The following is a 20,457-nucleotide window of genomic DNA, read 5'->3' on the forward strand; positions in this document are numbered from 1 at the left end:
AATTATTCATAAAGTTAAGTCGACATGGATGAAGAGAAAAAACAAATATCAGCACCATTCAAAACTTAGGTGGGACTGAAGAAGTTTTCAATGGTAAGACTTTAACCCCCAGTGTGTAGTCTAATCGAGACTTTGATCCGGATTGGATAAGACCCACCACTAGGGAATCGATACCAAAACCTCAATTTCAAGATTGAGATTTCTTTCACTCAGCCTACCAATTGAGCTAGTTCAGTTATTTTTTGAACTTATGGTTTAAAATGATATGTTAAAATGAATTCGTTGGTAAAATACATCATGGTAGGCTCCACATAGCCCCTTATAATCTATGAGTAGATCTTAACGGGGAATAGTACCCAATTCGTGGCCATTTGAAAGGAATGCAGTGGCCTACTTAGTTGGTGAAATAACTTGGCAAGATTTGATTGACGGAGCCATATGTTGTAAAAGATGACTTTAGCTTTTTTAAAGGATCTTTGAAAGCCCCTCCAATCAAGAATCCGGATCCTTTTGCCACAAACTCAGAAAATTCTATTTATTGCAATGTGGTTGGGTTATATCATCACCAACTGCATGTAATGCATCAGTGCTGATAATGTCAGAAATGATGTGGACCAATCACAACACATGTAAACATAAAATACTTGTTTGTGGCAAGGAAAAAATTCAGATTCTCCCATTAAATATCACCAACGTGGGCAACCACTCAATCAGGGGAAACATATTTTCAATGAGCCATGGATGTGGAGCCCACGTTGATATATGTTGTAAATCACATCGTTCATCTGTTTTACCATCCTATTTTAGGACATGGACCTAAAAATGAAGTAAATCTAAATCTCAGATGGACCACACCTTGGAAACAGTGATGGTTAAATCCATGTGTGCTATAAAAGTTTTGTATCAAGCTGATATTGTGGTCAAAGAAGTTTTGGTAGTAAGTGTTCAATTACCATCATTTCCAAGCATGTGCTTCACTTGAGATTTAGATTAGTTTCATTTTGAGCTCATGCCTTAAAATGAGCGGGCAAATCAGATAGACAGCACGGCTATTGAACAAATACACAGAGGTGTGCCTCACCATCACAGCCTTACCGGTCTATTTATTTGGACAGATCATTCTAATGCATTTTTAAGGCAGATTGAAGGGTAAGTAGACCCACAAAGCATGGGATGAAAATATTACCATTAAAATCTTCCTAAGGCCTACTATGATGTTTATTTGCCATCTAACTTCTTCTTAAGGTTGTATGCACGTGAAAAAAAGCAAAAACATACATATAAGCTTGATCTAAAACTTAGGAGTGCCCCTAAGACGTTTTCTAGGACATGCTTTCAACTCCCCATGCTTCTTGTGGTGTGGTTCACTTGAGCTTTCGATTTTTCAAGATCATTTTAGTTCTTATTATAAAAAATTATACGGATATAAGTCTCTGATGGACCACACCAAATAAAATAGTAGTTATTGAATATCCATTATTAAAAACCTGCTATAGCCAATCCAATGTTTGTTTGACATCCAACCTGTTGATTAGGTCATAAATACACAGATGAAGGGAAAAAAGCAAATATCATCTTGATCCAAAACTTTTGTGGGCCCTAAGAAGTTTTTAATGGTAGGCATTCAATCAACACTGTTTCCTGTGATGTTGTCCACTTGCTATTTTGATCTACCACGTTTTCAGGATTATTCCATAAAATAATCTTAAAAAATGGATGAACGGTGTGGACGAAGAAAATACATCATTATGGGCCCACATAACATCGACCACTAGCCATTTGCTAGCCGCAAGGCAACTGCCCAATCCAATCCCCGTCTGCAGTCCCAGAAAATTACCGACGCCGATTAACTGCCGAACCCTTCGGCAGGAACTCTGAAAACCAAGATTGGTCCCACCGTGCTATTTATGAGAAATCTACACCGTCCATCCATTTTTAAAACTAATTCTAGTATTGGCAAGAAAAATAGAAAAGGATCCAAGACTCAAGTGGGCCGCACTAAAGGAAAAGGTGGGTAGGGAAATTCCTACCGTTGAAATCTCCCTATGGTGGACAGTGATGTTTACATGCCATCCATACCGTCCATAACATCATTCCTACTGAGATGAACTGAAAACCCAAATATTATCCTAATTCAAAACTTATGTCGCCCCCGAATATTTCAACTGTAGACAATTAATCCTCACGTTTTCGGCCCACTTGAGTATTCGATCCGTCTCATTTTTGGCCCCTTATCTTAAAATGATATCAAAAATCTGATGGACGGGGTGGATTTCTTACAAACATCACGGTGGGCCCCACCTAGGTTTCCAGCGCAGGAACTTGCAGGAAATCCGCGTCCGAAAATTCGAAAATTACCATTTTCTATATCTTCAATTTGGAGAAGAGTTTTGAAATCGCTGTAATTTTTCTCGCTAGAAAAACAAGAAATTCTCAGGTTTCTTTCGTCATCCCCTCTCACTCTCTTGTCTTCTTCTTCTTATTCCTACTCTCTTTCGTTTCTGATCTTAGAAAATTCCAGAAAACCCTAGATCTTACTTTCCGGTTTTTCGACACAGAAATTTATTTATTTTACTGATCTGGTAAAAGAGTTCTAATCTTTTACCGATTCGAGTAAACAACTGTAAAAAGATTTAAAAAAATAAAAAAGAGTAAGGAATTTTTCTTGCTTTTTTGAATCGAAGCGAAATCCGACATTCGGCGCAAGCACAGCTATCGAAGCCGTTAAAGAAAGAGAAAATGAATATAAAAAGGAGTTCGATCGTAGAAGACGGCTTAAAAAATGGCTTTTTGGATTCCTTTTCTTCGTTGAACGAGTTTTCGATCTTATTTCCTTCTGCGATCTCGATCTCTTTGAAGATCTCGCGAGAAACAGGTGATTTTCGTTGAAGAAATCGCGTTTTATTGGCATTTGGAATTTGATGGGGTTTTTGGATTTGAATGAGGATCGGATCTGCTTCTTTTGTCTGATTTCTCGTTTTCTTTCGCGATTTTGAGGTTTTCGTTTTGTGGTTAAAGGAAAAATACGATCGCGGTTTTTGGTTTGTTGGTTGTGGCAGATTAGGATCGGTGAGGAGATTTCCATCAGATTCAAGAACAGAAATAGGATAGATTGAAAGGTAAATGAAATCGATTTCAATTTTTAAAGATTCGTGTTTTCCGTTTCTTCCTTATTTTCTTGGATCAGCTTCATGGAAAGAGAAGATTTGAGAGAATTTTAAATGGGAGCCGTATTTGCTGTCTGAATATTTGAATTTGCTTCAGATTAGAATGTTCGAGGTGTGTTTGGATGTCGGTACAAATCGAGATTTGGGCAGATCCAGCGTTTTCTTGAATTGGATTTAGGTTAAAAAAAGTCCTCAAGCTGGTGCACGTTTTTTCAAATTTGAAAAAAGGTACTCGTTCATCCCTAATCTCGACCTGGGATGGTGCCTCTGGTGATTTGAATGGAAAGCATCTGCTCTGACTGTCATTTCAAGACTGCCCAAATCGAGGTTTGGTGGATCCAGTAGTTTCTGTAGTTGGAATATGAGAAAATTGCCGTTTGGACAGTACACATTTCTGAATTTCTAACAAGAAAAGGTGCACTTCAACGTTGAACACAGGCTGCATAGTAGGAATTCTTACTTGGAACCACTCACCATGTGATTTCAGCCAAAAGCATCCACTTCCTTATCATTCAAGTCTGACCCAATCGCAACTTTGGCGCTGGGGGGTTGGGAGCGACGGGGATTGGTGAGGAACCAAGGAATGGAATGGAAAAGGACTGAATATCTTTCATAGAAAATGACATTTTTTGGTTTCACCTTGGCTTTAAATTCATTTGAAAACTTCATTTGCTGAGCGTCCCATCTGATAAAGCAGTTTGCTTGCAATTCAAGGCAAGTTGCTTAACCAAAAAGACGAATTGGAATTGAATTACATTTAGAGAATGTTAATTCCTTGTAAATTCAGATCAGATGGGAGTGTCAGTTACAAGCTGAAATAAAGGTTTTCTTTTTATATTCTTTTTGTTCTGGAATAAGAAGTGCTTCAGCTGAAATCAGAATTGGGTTGATTTTATTTTTCCCTCCTCCACAGCTGTAATTGGATTGATGAGCAATGCAGAGATCCCGTAGAGCTCTTCTGCACAGAAGAAGAGCTTTGGAGAACGCCATCTCTGGAAGGAACCAACTTTATAAGGTGTCCTTGTCTCTAGTTCTCGCTTTGTGGGGAATTGTATTTCTTCTGAACTCATGGATTGGCCAGAGCGATGGTTATAGAGGTAATCTAATCTTCGTCCTTTTCAAATTTCTTCAATTTCCTACCCCCCCCCCCCCCCCCCCCCCTCCCGGTTTTGTGATGAATACCCGAAAAGGATATCTTAAAAGGCAAGGAAGAAATTTGAATATGGAAAATACGTGAAATCATCAACCAGGCAATTATTTTTTATAAATAATCATGCATGGGTTTCATGAGCTTCGCTGTTGTGAGGAATGGTGCTATTTCTTTATTCTGTTTTACTGGTTTTCTTCTTTTTATTGGAGGTGTTCTTGTGGATCATTGGCTGGTTTTGAATTCAACATCAATGAATTGATTAAACTTGATGTTTGTGCTTGGGTTTCATGTTCTTTGCTTCATACCAAAAATTTGCCACTCCTTTTATGAATTCTAGCATCTTCTTATTCAGTCATTCTCGGTTTCTTGTTTCCTAATTTCACACAAGGATATGGATGAATGAAATAATGAACTTTGGCTGTAGTTTTTTTCCCCTAGTAATTTTTTTATATGCCAGCTGTTTGCCTCATCAGGTCAACCTGTTTCTTTTTCTTGATTGGTGAGCCAGCCAATCTCTCCTTGCAACCTGGATGGATTCGTGAGCCAGTCGCCAATCTCTCCTTGCAACCTGGATGGATTGGTGAGCCAGTCGCCAATCTCTCCTTGCAACCTGGATGGATTGGTAAGCCAGTCGCCAATCTCACCTTGCAACCTGGATGGATTGGTGAGCCAGTCGCCAATCTCACCTTGCAACCTGGATGGATTGGTGAGCCAGTCGCCAATCTCACCTTGCAACCTGGATGGATTGGTGATCCAGTCGCCAATCTCACATTGCAACCTGGATGAATTGGTTGTGTTTTTAGATTCATGGTTTCAAACCCTCAATTTTATTTTTTTTCTCATGGATCGCAGCACTCTTTCCTTATCCTCGGTGGATCAATTCTTGATCTTCCAGTAGAACTTTGTTGAATTATCTGCACTTGAGAAGTTTATTTGTCATGGATTATGCAGATTAAATTTCTCTAACAGCTTCTGATTGTTTTTTCCCAATTCAATGCATTTTTTTCCTTCTCTCTCATATGCTGGATTTTCTGTTTGCACTGACTTTAGATGGGTCGACTGTTATCGCTGGTGAAGTAACTCGGCATGAAGTTGAGGCTGAACCCAAAAAAGGATCTGATTCTGGAGATGAATCCGTATCTGAAGTAGCAATTTCCAATTACCATGATCAAGATATGGGTGGTTTGAGTGCTGAGGCTGCAGGAAGTAGCTATGAATTTCTGGCAGCTGAAGAAAATGAAACACATTCATTGCCAGCTTGCAAAGATCGAGCAGAGGTAGAGAACTCTGGTTTGGGGCCAAAAGAAAATGAAATGCATTCATTGCCACTTACCGAAGAACGAGCAGAGGTAGAGACCACTGCTTTGGGTGTAAAAGCTGAAAAGGAAACACAAAAAACTGACCGAGCAGAGGTAGAGACCGCTGCTTTGGGGGTAAAAGCTGAAAAGGAGACACAAAAAACCGACCGAGCAGAGGTAGAGACCGCTGCTTTGGGGGTAAAAGCTGAAAAGGAAACACAAAAAACCGACCGTTTGTCTCGTATTGCACCTCCAGGTCTCGATGAGTTCAAGAGCAAAGCAATCAATCCGAAGGGAAAACCTGCAAATGGTCAGACTGGCAACATCATACACAGAGTGGAGCCTGGTGGGAAAGAGTACAATTACGCTTCTGCCACAAAGGGCGCAAAAATCTTGGCTTGTAACAAGGAATCAAAGGGTGCCGCCAACATCTTAGACAAAGACAAGGACAAATACCTTAGGAACCCATGTTCGGCGGAAGAAAAATTCGTGGTTATGGAACTTTCAGAAGAAACCTTAGTGGATACCATTGAAATAGCAAACTTCGAGCACTATTCATCCAACTTGAAGGATTTCGAGCTGCTAAGTAGTCTGGTTTATCCAACAGATAGCTGGATCAAACTCGGTAATTTCACTTACAGTAATGTAAAGCATGCACAGAGGTTTTCTCTTCAGGAGCCTAAATGGACGAGATATCTAAAGCTGAATCTGCTGAGTCATTATGGTTCAGAATTCTACTGCACACTAAGTGCTGTGGAAGTTTATGGAGTGGATGTGGTAGAGCGGATGCTGGAGGATTTGATAGCAACGCAAGATAATCGATTTGGATCCGAGGAAACTCCTGCTGGGCAAACACCAACACCTGTACAGGTAGAGCCCACTGATGGGGACGATCTTTATCGTAGACTCCTTAATGCAATTGAAGATGATAATGGGCCAGAAAATCTTAACAACAAACATGAAGTTTCGAAGAGTAGCATGCCTGATCCAGTTGTAGAAACACGGCCTCAGCCTGTTGGGAGGATGCCTGGAGACACAGTTCTCAAGATTCTTATGCAGAAAGTCCAATCTCTAGATTTGAATTTCTCTGTTTTGGAGCGATACCTGGAGGAACTGAACTCCAGATATGGCAGTATCTTCAAAGAATTTGATGATGAGATTGCGGAGAAGGATTTACTTTTGGAGAAACTCAAATTAGAGATCAAGAACCTTGCTGACAGCAAGGAGATCTTGGTATGTAAATTTCTTGATTTTTGTTTTTGCCACTTGCCAGCGATTTGCCTTGACCCTTTAACCAATTTAGTGTTGCTTTGTCGCAGGCCAAAGATGTTGGAGATCTTGTTTCATGGAAATCTCTTGTTTCCTGGAAATTGGATAAATTAATCAAAGATAATGAAAATCTCAGGTTGGATTCACTCCTTTCGCCCTCCTTGCTTATTCTTCTGTCATTATTCACAGTGAGATTATTTCTGGTATTGAGTAGGCTAAATGGGGATAGGTTTTTAATTTTAGATCTGGCAACACACACATGCACCATTCACAACTCAAAAAAAAAAAGAAAAAAGAAAAAAGAAAAAAAAGAAGAAGGAGAAAAAAAGCTAGATTCAGTTTTCAACGTGGACACTTCAAAATTATGGAAATCTCCTAGAATATGATTTGGGAAAATGAAAAAAAAAAAAAAAAAAAAAACTGGTTTTGGTTTTACTTGAAAAGAAAATCAGATGGTTTCTAAAAGATAGAAAACTGTGTAACCCTTGTACATGCAATTTGCAAAGCTTGAGATCTATTTTATGCCTTTGTTAAGATCCCAATCTGGTCTGGTCATGATTAATTTTCTTTTTCTTTTTCTTTTTCATTTTCAGTTCTTTCGATTTATTGTTGTAAATTCCATGTTGTGCCAAATACCTTTTCAAATGAGGCTACAGTTTCTGTTCCTGTGCAACACGAACTGAAGGAGAGTTGTCCACCCTTTGAGACTTGAGACTGTACTTCATTATTGTTGATTCCCTTCTCTCAACAGGCAGTACCTAGGGCTGTCACGACAGGCCCGACCAGTTCAAATTCGGACTGAAGCTAAACCCATGCCTGGCTGGGCATTGGCAGCCTTGCAGTACCCCCTGCAAGGTTTCACAATTATATTTATTCTCCCTTATCAAGGGAAGAGGAAATATATGATCCTTGACATATTTGAAATATCCTCAGGTTTTCAGTTCTTCAAATGGTGGCCCCATGGTTGACTAATGCAGACCATTTGCCTGTTTGGCCACACTGTGGATGTGGATGGACCACACCCCCTAAAATTTCTCAGATTTGGAAGAAATTAGCCCCTACTTTTGGTCCCTTTTTCAGTTCCACATGGATCATTGCTGTACTTATCCTCTCGCCGCTGTAGGTTCCAATAGTCCAATGGTTTGGATCACTGAGATTGTCAGCAGATTAATCTGATGCAGCCTAGCTTGTTCCAGTTCTTCGGCTGTATTTCATCTTGCATACATGCACACCAGCTATTGTTGCAAGAGTGACTGAACCTGTAAAGTGGCCATTGGTGATTTCTGCTTGTAGGCAGATGATTTTCTTGTGCTGCCAAGAAACCCAGCAGACACTGAGTGATCCCTGAATTTAGATGAGAAATGACCCTTTGTTCAACTTCAGCTTGTATAGGTGATGCTTGCATTACTCTACCTAGGTCATGGATTGCCTGCAATCTTGGGCTGCTGGAAACCCTTGCAGCCCTAAGGTGGCCCAATGCAAAAGTGCCATGTGTGCCTGTCATATGCAGGACCTGCCTATTTATGACAGATACACATCACGCTTTTTCATTGGGCCATGTTAGGACTGCTGGAAGATTCCTGCAGCACCCGGTTGTAGGCAATCTCCGTTCCTCTACATAATCCACAAACGATGCTGGACCCTTAATTTGGCTTGGTATCTTCCTGACTTTCCAAATCCATCATCTATCATTAAGGGTCAACTAAAAACCGACTGAGTGAGGATCCTGTGGCTATAAATATCGCCTTAGTTATTAAGCATTCGACTTTCTGTTCACGTTCTGCATGTGCATGAGACCTGGACCTTCGATCAAATGGGCTCTACTGTGGATGGAGTGCACCCCAACAATCATATCGGTTAGTTGACTTTAGCCACCCATCTGAGGATTCTTGAGAATTAATGGTATGTTAGGGGGAAAAAAAATCCAACTGGTGGTAGATAGACGTCCCATGCATTCAAGGTTATCGGACTGGGCTGATTTTTTGTGCCTACATGGACAGTACTTACAATATATGCCATTTCTGGATCTCATGTATGTGCGCCATGTGTACAGGGATTGGCTGCTTGCTAACTTAGATACTACTGTCCCATTGCCTTCTAACAATCTATGAAGTTTCTTTTCAGCTGAATGATATTTGTTTTTTTTTTTTCCCGCTCTGGTGATACTTGCAGATGGGAGGTGGAGAAAGTTCGGGACGATCAGGTGAACATGGAGAAGAAGGGCCTGGCAGTGATATTTTTGAGTTTTGTTTTTGGGTGTTTGGCGGTAACGCGGCTATTGTTAGATATGTTAGTGAGGGTTTGGAGAAGACAGAAATGTGAGGAATATGGGAGGACGAGCTCTGCATGGCTTATGGTACTCTTGAGCAGTAGCATTGCACTTCTTATCCTCTCGCTATAAATGCATATTCATGTACTGAGCATTTTACAGCTGCTGCATTCCTATCTTCTTCCTGCACTTTGGTCAGTTATCTAAACTTCCTATTAAAAATGGGGGATGTGGTGTGTATGTGGAATACAACCGTCCATCTGGTCCCTGGGTAATCCATATAAAAAACTCCAATGGGACACCACTGGCCCCGCCTAAATTTTGGAATGGTGTAAGTTTACGTCTGTCCATTCATCCTGGTTGATGACTGGATTGGATGAGATATGGATAATAAGGTGGACCATGCATTCCATTTGGAAGTTTCTATTGGTGGGCGTCTCCCTCCCTCCATTTTCCCCATGGCTTGTGGCCTACCTAAGTTGTGGATCAGTCTGTATTTTGGGATCTTAGCCTAACATTGGGAGATCACATCTAATGGACGGATTGGATGGCATTCCCACATCACGTGGCCCAGACAGTACCATATGTTCCGGCTATCTTGTCATTCGTCTATATAATGATAAAAACAGGCGGTTTGGTCATTCAAATGATCATTCGAGTTATTCAAAAATTTATTCAAAATTACAAGATAAAAAGCATAGAAATGAATGAATCCAGCAACGAATGTTCTTTTACAAGAAAAGAGTATTTGTGTGACTTTGACTGGAGGATGTGGAATCTGGTACGAGTGGGGCCCATGGTTTGGTGATCCCCTCTATTCATATGATGTTCCCATGGTAGTGGGTGGACGATGGACAATGCCTGTAAATTTCCCTGACAGGACTTCCCTAATCCTATATTAATGGCCCACAAATGGACGGTTAAGAAAGTACACTGTTCTCTATTGAACAAAAAAGGGCCAAAAAAGGTTCTTTCCTTCTGGAAGACTTTGAGGGAACATATGCTTCTGTGACAGCACAGATTCTTGGAGCATCATGAAGCGCAGCCATCTAGGCACCTGTGTGCGATGATCTGGTTGTTTCAATGGCCCATCACGTCAATGGGTAATGACAGTATGTGATGATCTGGTTGACGTGATGGGTCATGATAGAATGCGGTGAATCTGATTGATTCGATGGACCATCATGTAGATGGATCATGACCCCTAAAAAAAAGTGTGCAGTGACTTGGTTGATTCAATGGGCCTTCACGTTGGTGGGTTATGACCCAAAAGACAAGCATGTCGAGCATGCAGGTAGGCATCCCATCTAAGTTAAGCAAGGATCCACATTCAACGGTCCAAACAATAACCAAATCTATAGGATCATCCAATTGCTTCAATTTAATGGGACATGTTCCATCCACATCATGGCAATAGGATCAACGGTGCCGATCTCAAACACATTTGCTATGTCTTAAATACTTAAATCTGACCATCAATCAAAAATTTCATTGTCATCATGGTCATCTTCTCTCTATCTTCTCCTCCACAAATCCACAATTATTTCAGAGGCCCAATACAATTATACAACATTCCATGATAAAAGAAGCAAGACTAACAACAAACCCCACAAGAAGGGAAAAAGAAAAAGGAAGGACCACCACAAGACCCTGTCCCACTTCTCCCATTTACAAAACCCCACCCAAATCCAGCATAATACAAGATTAGAATCCAAAAAGGTAGATTAGAATCCAATCATGCGACTGCCACCCCGGCAAGGCGGGGCCGCCTCTCGGATCCATTACTCTCTGGTATTATATCAAGTGGCACTTTTCTCTTCGTGCCCATTTTGGATGCCGGAGCTAGTGACCCGACATAGCTCCTCAGCCTCTGTATGTCGCTTATGCGAAGCGGCTTCAGTATAAAATCCTCAGCTCCAGTGGCACGGCACCTGCATTGGTAGTATACAGATGCAACCATGATTGAACTTGGGCTATGGTTATACACTTGTGGCATGTGGGGCCCATTGTTCATTGATCTAGACCATGATCAATAGCAATGGTGGGACGGGGGGGTGGCCTAAAAATCTCCCAAATTGCAAAAAGTCCTAACCGGTCTATTGGTCTCCTACAAATAGGAGATGGCAACAATTCACACTTCGCATTTGGGTTCGAGCTAGTGTCTCAATTGGAGGCAGTCTTTGCTTCAAATTGAGGTATCAAGGAAAAAATGTTAAAAGATCAAAGGACTAAGATTTTCCAATTTTGTAGATTTTCAGGGCATCTACTATCCACAGTGAGGCCATCAGATCAATGGCTTGGATCACAAACAAGGAGTTTTGTGTGTATCGAATCAGGCACTTGCTGTGACATTCTACAATCCTTCATGCCAGTAGTTGGGCGATGCCGAAGGAATGACAGCATTCAACTACCATGAGGGAGATGCAATGGTAACAACACATCAATAAGGCAAATGCCATGACATCAGTCAATCATGTTTGGCCGATGGCCCGCCGATTTTTCTTCTAAAATGGTGACAAGAACTTCATGAGTAATTTCTATTCTTTCTAAATGCAGATTGAGTTAAGTAGCAATACCTAGTGATTCTCTGTGGGTTGTTTTCCGATGACATTATGACGACGGGAACAAATTTTAGGCAGTCGTGTTCCTGAGATCACAGATAAAGAAACAAATCACAGTTCTGAATGCAATTTCACATGACATGCTTAGGGCCTGTTTTTACACGGGCTGTAGCCCTATTCATGTTGTTTCGAGCAGGAGACACCGAAGGAAATGGATCAGAAAAGGAGAAGCCAAACGGCCGACCTTTCCTACTTCAAATCCTTTCTGTATTTAAGATCCAAAAAGATATGGGATTTCATCCATTCCAAACAGGCCTGAAATAGATTAGAAAGAAAGAAGAAAAGAAAAAGCAGAGGATTTGAAGGTTCATACCTTCACAACTTTGAGAAGGTCATAGCCATTCATCCCAGGCATACAATAGTCAGTAAGGATTATATCGATTTTGAACTCCTGCATGAATCCACCCATCGTCAATTAACTTCAAGTTTTACAACCAAAACAGTAATTCAAGATAATGAGAGTGTGCTTGAAACACCACAAAAACATGTTGTTTAAGCATGGTTAGTAGCACGCTTAGCTGCACTAAGTGTGAGGAGATTTGGGCACAGGTGTATGGGTATTTATTTATTTATAAATCTAACCCTATTGGTTAAGGAAGCTTCTCTGGTGGTATGGCTCGAAGAATCTCTGGTACTTTCAGCTTCATGATTGTATTCCAGGCTACGCACAACATGCTTATGCATCCATTTCACATGTTAGGTGTAGCTGGTGTATTCGGCAGCTCCCTATTCAGTGCGATGCATGGTTTCTTGGTAACCTCTAGTTTGATTAGGGAAACCATTGAAAATGAGTCTGCTAATGAGGGTTACAGATTCAACCAAGAGGAAAAAACTTATAATATTGTAGCTGCTCATGGTTATTTTGGCCAATTGATCTTCCAATAAAATTACAAAAACACTAGTTTTCTCGCAGACTCTTGCTTGTCTCTCTCATCAAAGGGTGCTATTATATAGTGTTTGTCCATCAGGTCCACTAACCCGAGTGAGCATTCAAATATGTCTCACATTCATTTGCAAAGCTACTCTAATGGGTTGAAGACCATATCAATCATGCACCAATGGGACCACAAAAGAAGATGAATTACAACAAGAAAAGAATTCAGACTCAGAGCCTGGCAAGTGACCCAATTCCAAGCAATATTGAACACCTCCAATCACAACCTGGAAGTCTTGCAAAAGACTTTGTTTCTTTCATTCTGGATTGCCCATGAGCCTACAATAGGCAAAAAGCCTCCGAAGTGAGCCCCTTCTTTTTCCTTTGCATGTGCCTTTCCAAGCAGGGGAAAAGCTAGAGAAGTCTCCCAACATCACCAATTCCACACCAAAAAGGAGCAAAGATCACCACCAAATACAAGCTGCAAATTCACAATGCTTGGAAAGATGTTCAACCGGTTTCCTCATATCGTAAGCACAAAATGCATGCATTGGGCATATTATCCAATTCCTTCTTCTCAAATGGGTTAATGGCAAGCACTCTCTCTCCCCCTATCCAACCAAAAGCCACCACCCTCAGAGCAGCAGGAATCCACTGTAGGAAAGCTGAAGAAAACTCCACTTCCTCATTGGAAAAACCCAGAAACTGAAGCATAAAGGATTCGACAGCAAAGCCTGCATTACTGCTTAATGTCCAAATCCAAGAGTTTCTCATTCCTCTAGGAGGATATCTTCCTACTAAAGAACCTATCATGTCTGCAAAGTCCTCAATGTCCACTTCAAAAAGAGCACTTCTGAATTGAGGATTTCACGTCCCTTTGCTGCCCAACCCGCTAAAGTCCAGATCAACCATGCTACCTTTATCTTCTGATACCATTTAGAGAAAAGGGAATCTCTGAAAGAAAGCTGCTAATCCATGCACAAGTCCTCCCAAAACCACATTTGGTATCCATTTCCCAAAGACCCTCTAACCACCCTTTTCAAAATCATCTTTAGTTCCATTAACTACCTTTCAAATGTAAGAAGCCCAAAAGAAGAATTTTGAGTGTTTCATTGGCTTCTTTGATTCCATATTATAGTTGCATGAAGTGGCTACAAATTTGGGTGCAGGAGCAGGGAAGCATCTGTTTCAGAATGTAAACAAGTATAAATAGGTAGGAAAGCAGGATCGGGAGCAAGTGTCTGAAGTGTGATTCGAAGCAGGAGTGCCACCTAGTTAGAAGGATCTTGCAAACAAAGTTCCATATTTGCCCATAATCACCCAGTCTCCATAAACCTCCATCATCCATGCCGAACCTCCATAACCATTCGTCTCACAGAGCTGTCTTGAAATGTTAACAAATAAAAGTGCAGGAAGCAAGAGAGAGAGGAAGTCGAAGCTGCTAGCTCAAAGCAGCAGAGCTTGGATCGAAGGTTTGCATCGTTGGAAAACCATCTTAACTAAATCACTATATGTTATCTGATACTTTGATAATGCAATTAATATGAAATAGGTTAGAATGCATCAACAAGATAGTGTGGTCTTGGTAATAATGGAATAAACAACAATGCCACGAGTGATACTGAGAAGACCCATCAAACAAACATCTGAGCATTAGAGTCCATTGCCTTCAAAATGCATCGGTAGATTCAAATCTGATTTAGAATGTTTCAGCCTAACTCTTATCTGACAAAAAAATCATAAGATTATTCAAAACTAGCTTGGCTTAGAGCTTCATGATGTTTGTGGTGGCAATGATTGAGCATGAGTTCTTGCAAGTTGCTTTATGAGAGGTAGGATGGAGGGGTTCCATTGTGCCTGCTGGTGGCCTTAAAGCATCATGATAAGGTGATCAACCATCTGATTTGGGGACTGAAATCTCAACAGCGGGAACATTTTTAACTCTTACCCTCTAGTTTGCATGCCTTGACAGGATGGCTTTGATCATCCCTATCTGGAAATTTTGGGGCCATGAGCAATCCACGGTGGACCCTCCTAATCATTGGTTGTTAGTGATCATAGCATTTCAGATGTCTAATACTATTCAAAGGTACTTCTTACTTCATTCATTAAATATCAAATCAAGACTTCAAGTCAAGCCTACCCGACTGGATATTGAGATGAATCGAGTTTTTAGGTTTTACCATGGAGCAATGGGGTATCAACGCTGATGTAGGACAACTAACCACTTGCTCTAAAAGTTCAAACTGATAGAGCATGGTGAATCAATCCCTTTTATCTCATAGCCCGGGCCCCACATCTCGTAGGTTAGGTCATTGGCCAATCCCCCCTCGTGGGCCACACATCACATGGGTTCCACCTCACACGAGCCACCCACCTCACACGGGCCGCCCACCTCGACTGTACCCCCTGCATCCAGCAGGCCACCCCACTCGAGCCCGGTGTGAAAATGCCCTTGCATTAAGCACTCTCCAAACAAAAGTGAATTTTGAATCTAAATTAGAGCCGTCTAAGTTGGGCACAATGGCATTTTTTATGCCCTATTCCAACCAAAACTTCATCTTATTGACCAAATGGTGATGAAATATAATTGCTGGTAACATTCAAAAACAATTAGTCTTCACCTCTACTTTGTTTGGTTGCTCAATGTGTAATTAGTTACCAAATGGAAATGAAATTAGATACCAAAAAATTCAATCGTGGTAGATTTAACCATATCTTACTTTCTAAATTTTAACTTTTCTATGATACAATAAAAAAGTTAAAAAAATAAAAAATAAAAAATCTTGCATCGACGATTCTGGTTCGATCGGGCCCACTTCTAAATTTCCAGTCCACATCAAGTTTCAGAACATTGCATGGGGCAAAGAAAATGAAATTTGGAGGAAACAAACAGTGCAAAAAGAAGCTTACATTAACATTTGGAGATTCAGGCTTCTCTTCATTCAAACCAAGAACCTCCATAGCCCTCTTTCCACTATCAACAGTAGTAACTGCAATCAAATCATTGAAGTTAGCATTCTCCAATAGCCTCACATTTCAGAAAAAAACAAAAAACAAAAAACAAAAAACAAATTCTAAGCAATCAACCATGAGGGAATTCTTTGTAATTTCTATGTAGTATGAGGATATTCTTGTAATCTATGTAGATCCCGGAAGGATGTGAATGGAGGTGGTAAGAAAAGACTTGATGATCTATGGTCAAACTGAAGGTATGGCCCTTGATAGAGCGGAATGGAAGAACAGGATTCATGTGGGTGAGCCAATATTGGTATTTTGAGTAGTGTCGCTTTACATCAGAATTTCCACATTTTTAACAATCCCAAGATCAAGATGAAAAGAATCTTGAAGTATAGGAATTGTTTCTCTATTGAAGGAGTGGAATGAATACAAATGCATGGCCTACTCACGCTGTGATTGTTTTTTTTTTTTTTTTTTAATCCATGCACACACACCACCACACACTCATGCTGTAGTGGAATTTCACCACCTATGGGTACTCGAACCCTTGACCAGGTGCTGAAACTCCTGTGAGTCTACCACCAGAGCAAGAGTAAGGACCTGAAGCGGCACCCTTTATCCACTTGTGTTGACTGCTTATATGACCAATTAAAGGGTGACTAGGCCCCCCTTCTCTCTACTCGACCTAGGATGTAAAAAAACCATGAAACTTGATAATATTCATTCAAAACAAGAGGTTTGCTAGGATATATCCCGACGTATTGCAATAAGCTATGTTGGGATTCAGCCACCAGATTTGTTTTCTTTTTCATGATCTAAACCATATGTGTGATAGATTTCCGAAAAAAATATCTCTGATTTAATACTTTTAACTCTTGATTGTACATTGGTTATGGTGACTGTCCGTATTCAAAGCAAAATATCTAGATTATTAAAGGGTTCAAATAACCCAATTGGGAAGTTTTATTTGTTGTTTATCCACCATACAAAGTGACACGCATCATAAAAAATGGTGTGGATCATTGGAAGATGACCTAGACTCAAAGGCTAGATTCTTAACATATCCTATCAAAATACGTCGAGATGTAGCCTAACAAACTCTCAAAACAAAAGGGAAAGGTAGCAAGGGCTTGTGATTGAGGGTAGACTAGGGGAAGCAAACAGTTTACCTTGACAAGATGTTTGTGTTAACTTGGAAAGTGGAGGATGTTGTAGCAAACTGTTTGCCTTTGCCTTTCTCTCTTTGAAAAGGGACGAATTTATTATTATTATTTTTTTTTTTTTCAAAAAGTTAAATTGAGGTAATAGACTTTGCCTTTAACTCTCTCTCTCTCTCTCTCTCTCTCTAGAGATCACATAAATTTTATTAAATTAAAACCTCTTGAGAAGTGAAAAATAAAAAATAAAAATACTAGAAGTCCTTAGAAAAACAAAGACTAAAACAATCTAAGCAACTGAGGTGGAAATATCCCAACTAGAAATAAACCATTTAATCCTATTAATGGTTTTGGACCACCTCCACCCTTTTGTTTTGAAAACAACAAACATTCCTCGATCCCCAAATAGCCCAAAGCACCGCCATTAAAGTCATCCTCCACTTAGATTTACCGATTTGGCCCACTCCACCCCCATGCTAAGCCCCAAAACACATCATCGAAGGATTTCAGCATGATCCATCCAGTTTGGAACTCGAATAGAAAATGATGCCAAATTTTCATGGCGAATGGACAGTGAAGGAATAAGTGGTCGTTAGATTCTACATCATTCACACACATAAAACGGATGTTGGGAAGAACAAGCAATCTCCTTTGAAGGTTGTCAATAGGAAGAATCTTCTTCCAACCCACAAGCCAAACAAAAACTTTGCCTTTGATTTGACATTTTAAATGGAAAAATTGGAGGGAGGAGGGTTTTCCTTAGTGGGTTTGCAATCCAAACACTTTCAAACACAAAGCAAAAGCATTTTCCCCGTATTTCTTTAGCAAAGTAAACAAGTGCGACAGACTTGCTTCCATAGGGTTGGTGTCACATTTTTTGCTTTCCCTTGCATTCCCCTAGTTTACCTTCAATCCAAACAAGCCCCTAATTGCTAGTGGTATTTCTTTCCTCTATGTGTCCATTTTGAAGGTTGAAGAGTGTCGATTCTACTATGGCTATTTAGACGTGCAATATTAGGTCGCGTTTGGATGCACATGGGAATCAATTGCGATCGTTCAGTTCAATTAAAGAGGGAAAACAATAATCATGATGGTTCGAAAACAAAACAAAGCTAGATATCTTTTAAGTCATGGGATTGCCTACACAAGGCCAATCCTTTGCTATCTCTTCTTTCTATTTTTAGATTTTTTTACTTTATTTGGGGGAAATTATTGTGTTAGAGAGCTAATGATTTTCTAACCTATTTAATTAAATGAGTATATACAAAAGGGTATGGTGTCACAAGGGAGACTTGTGCCAGCAGATAGGTGTGAGATCCAATCATCCAATCTATCCATTAGGTTGGTCTGGCCTCTTACATGGTTTCCCAAAAATAAATCCAGTCCACTCACACGTTGGCCCCAATTCTGGAAACAGGTGAATGGTTTAAAAAACTTCAGCCAAGTTTTTCAAAGCTGTACTTAAAAATAAAAAAATAAAAAAAATAAAAAAAAACTAATTGTGGTCCACCTGACCAGTGGATCAATCTGATTCTTGGTCTATGGCATCAATATAATGGTGCTGCTCTGATGGATGGATTGGATATCTGACCTAACGTGTCATGCTTGCACATGTGTGGCATGTACATGTGCTTTATTGCACGTGTGTGGACTTTGCAAAGCTCAATGATTTCAATTAGTCTAATACTGTATATATACTGTCCTTGAAGCATGTAATTCCTTACAAGGTAGATACTAATTTACAAGAGGAGAGATTATACGATAGGTGGCCCACACCGTTGAACGGTATACACGGGTTTTCAATTTTCTGATAAGTGGGGCCATGGTTTGCTAATCCAGACCATTGATCTGTTTCATCTCATAGTAGATAGAGAATGCCCCAAAAATCCCCACGATTGGTGGATTCCAGCAACCAATTTTAGGACCTTTCTCAGCCGAATGTCTGCCTATCAAGTAGATCTTTGACAAAATGATCCATCCACAGTAGGCCACAATAGTCTAACGGTCTGGATTACCAAACCATGAGCCCCACTTGTCAGGATTGAAAACCAGCGTATCCTTATGCAAAGATGCAAACCACCTATGAGCGAGACATCCTCCAGTCGCGAGGGTAAATTGAATAGGTGAATCACACGTACCAATTTCACACGTGTTAGAGATCAGGACCGTCTATCGGGTGAGGCTCTATGTAAACATGCTCTGTCCTAAATAACAGGCTGGTCCACTCATCAGGTGGGTCATCTATGTAGTCCGTTCATGGTTTTTACCCTAACCGTCCATTCACCTTCTACTAGGGTGGTCCAAATGATGATTGGCTCATCTTGATTTAGTGGGCCATGGAATGTCCACACCCCTACTGTAGTCCCTACACGTGTAAAATCTCGGTAGCATTGCTCAAAACAATTAAAAAAAAAAAAAAAAAACCAAAAATCACCATATGAAAAAATAAATTATTAAAAATAAATAAAAAATAAAAATAAAGATAAGGGTAATTTAGTCATAAAAATATTATTTCCATTGAGTTCTTCAAAGTTGAAACAGTCTATTCTCCACACATGCTCAAAACTGAAAATATATATTCCCAAAATACCCTTCCTGGATTTTCAATATTACACCAACGAAAGACTCACCTTTAAACATGCCATTTTTGAGAAGCAGCTTCTCAACGATTTTACGGTCAATCTGGCAGTCATCCACAACTAACACATGAAAGCAAGAAATAGGAGAAGACTCTTCCATAACTACCAGACCTTCTGCCCGTAACGGAAGCGGGCAGCGAAACTCGCCCCGCTCTCAATCTCCGCCTCTTCCAAACGCGGCCTCTCTTTGTAATAATAAGGAAGGAAAACGAAGGGGGGGAGGGAGAAAAGTGTTCGACGTTTAACGGATGAGAAGGGAAAGAGAGAAGAGAAGCGTTCGACCGTTAAGGAAATGTGTCACCTCTTGACCGTAAAAAGGCCGAATCCTTTAGATTGCATTGTCGGGAATCTTTCGTGGGATTGACCTGGGGATGGGGCCCACCACCAAGGCTGCATAGGTTGACGGGCCACCTTGCTCGAACGTGCCGCAAGTGACACGTGTACGGTTATAGTGACGAATCTCGTTCTCACGGCACCGGGAATTTCTCGGGAGATTTTGAATATTATATGAAAATCTAGCCGGAATGAAGTATTTAAAAATGTTTATTATAAATTAATAATGATTTCAAGATTTAGAAAATCTAGGTAATGGTTTATTTTAACTCGTGTTTAAATCGCGATAAATAAAAAACTAACGAGATTTGTAAATGTCGCGATAATACCGCGAGATACATGTCTCGCGTTGTTTGTCAGATTGCTGGGGAGCTTTCTCTGGACGGGAATTTCCTGCAACAGTTGCTGCAAGGAGCCCGTGCAACAGAATGCTCCGTGGGCCCACCGTGACGTGTGCATGACATCTATCCGTCCATTATTCGCGCCGGGCAGGCCACACCAGAAGTGAAGCCGAGCATTGAAACCTTGTGGGGCCCACCCAAGTTTAGGTTCATGCCGATATTTGGCTTTTCCCTCCATCCATCCTTGTGGGGCCCACCTTATGAACGGGTTAGATGGTAGGTAAACATCACGGTCGGTCCTGGGAAGGTTTCAATGGTGGGCGTTCCCATCGGAAACGGACTGGCTATTCACCCTGCCACCAGCCAATGGCTAGTGGT

General features: G+C 40.6%; 2 protein-coding genes across 5 annotated transcripts; one reads left to right on the forward strand and one right to left on the reverse strand.

Moving 5' to 3' along the window:
- Positions 1-2,509: 2,509 nt before the first annotated feature.
- LOC131242748 (SUN domain-containing protein 4) lies at positions 2,510-9,342 on the forward strand. 4 transcript variants are annotated; one of them, XM_058241585.1, is made up of 6 exons: positions 2,737-2,875; positions 3,060-3,119; positions 4,081-4,264; positions 5,368-6,848; positions 6,935-7,020; positions 9,057-9,342. In XM_058241585.1, the coding sequence occupies exons 3-6, from the start codon at positions 4,102-4,104 to the stop codon at positions 9,283-9,285; spliced, it is 1,959 nt and encodes a 652-aa protein (XP_058097568.1). In that variant the 5' UTR covers positions 2,737-2,875; positions 3,060-3,119; positions 4,081-4,101; the 3' UTR covers positions 9,286-9,342. The 4 variants fall into 4 exon arrangements, with proteins under 4 accessions (XP_058097571.1, XP_058097569.1, XP_058097568.1 ...); XM_058241586.1 differs by lacking the exon at positions 3,060-3,119 and having other exon boundaries at positions 2,736-2,875; XM_058241587.1 differs by lacking the exon at positions 2,737-2,875 and having other exon boundaries at positions 2,992-3,119.
- Positions 9,343-10,622: 1,280 nt separating this feature from the next.
- LOC131242750 (two-component response regulator ORR3-like) lies at positions 10,623-19,590 on the reverse strand. Its single transcript, XM_058241589.1, has 5 exons — positions 19,397-19,590; positions 15,562-15,641; positions 12,088-12,165; positions 11,730-11,800; positions 10,623-11,084 (listed from the first exon to the last, which is right to left on the reverse strand). The coding sequence occupies exons 1-5, from the start codon at positions 19,503-19,505 to the stop codon at positions 10,889-10,891; spliced, it is 534 nt and encodes a 177-aa protein (XP_058097572.1). The 5' UTR covers positions 19,506-19,590; the 3' UTR covers positions 10,623-10,888.
- Positions 19,591-20,457: the final 867 nt, after the last annotated feature.

The sequence above is a fragment of the Magnolia sinica genome, chromosome 4 (assembly GCF_029962835.1).
Source record: "Magnolia sinica isolate HGM2019 chromosome 4, MsV1, whole genome shotgun sequence".
In the NCBI taxonomy this organism is placed as follows: domain Eukaryota; kingdom Viridiplantae; phylum Streptophyta; class Magnoliopsida; order Magnoliales; family Magnoliaceae; genus Magnolia; species Magnolia sinica.

Excerpts from the sequence above, each read along its gene's own strand:
- LOC131242748 (XM_058241586.1), top strand. The coding sequence starts at position 4,102 with ATGCAGAGATCCCGTAGAGCTCTTCTGCACAGAAGAAGAGCTTTGGAG. Across the intron at positions 4,265-5,367 it reads CCAGAGCGATGGTTATAGAG|ATGGGTCGACTGTTATCGCT; the intron begins GTAATCTAATCT and ends CACTGACTTTAG. Across the intron at positions 7,021-9,056 it reads AAAGATAATGAAAATCTCAG|ATGGGAGGTGGAGAAAGTTC; the intron begins GTTGGATTCACT and ends TGATACTTGCAG.
- LOC131242750 (XM_058241589.1), bottom strand. The coding sequence starts at position 19,505 with ATGGAAGAGTCTTCTCCTATTTCTTGCTTTCATGTGTTAGTTGTGGAT. Across the intron at positions 11,801-12,087 it reads ACCTTCTCAAAGTTGTGAAG|GAACACGACTGCCTAAAATT; the intron begins GTATGAACCTTC and ends CTGTGATCTCAG. Across the intron at positions 11,085-11,729 it reads AACCCACAGAGAATCACTAG|GTGCCGTGCCACTGGAGCTG; the intron begins GTATTGCTACTT and ends CTACCAATGCAG.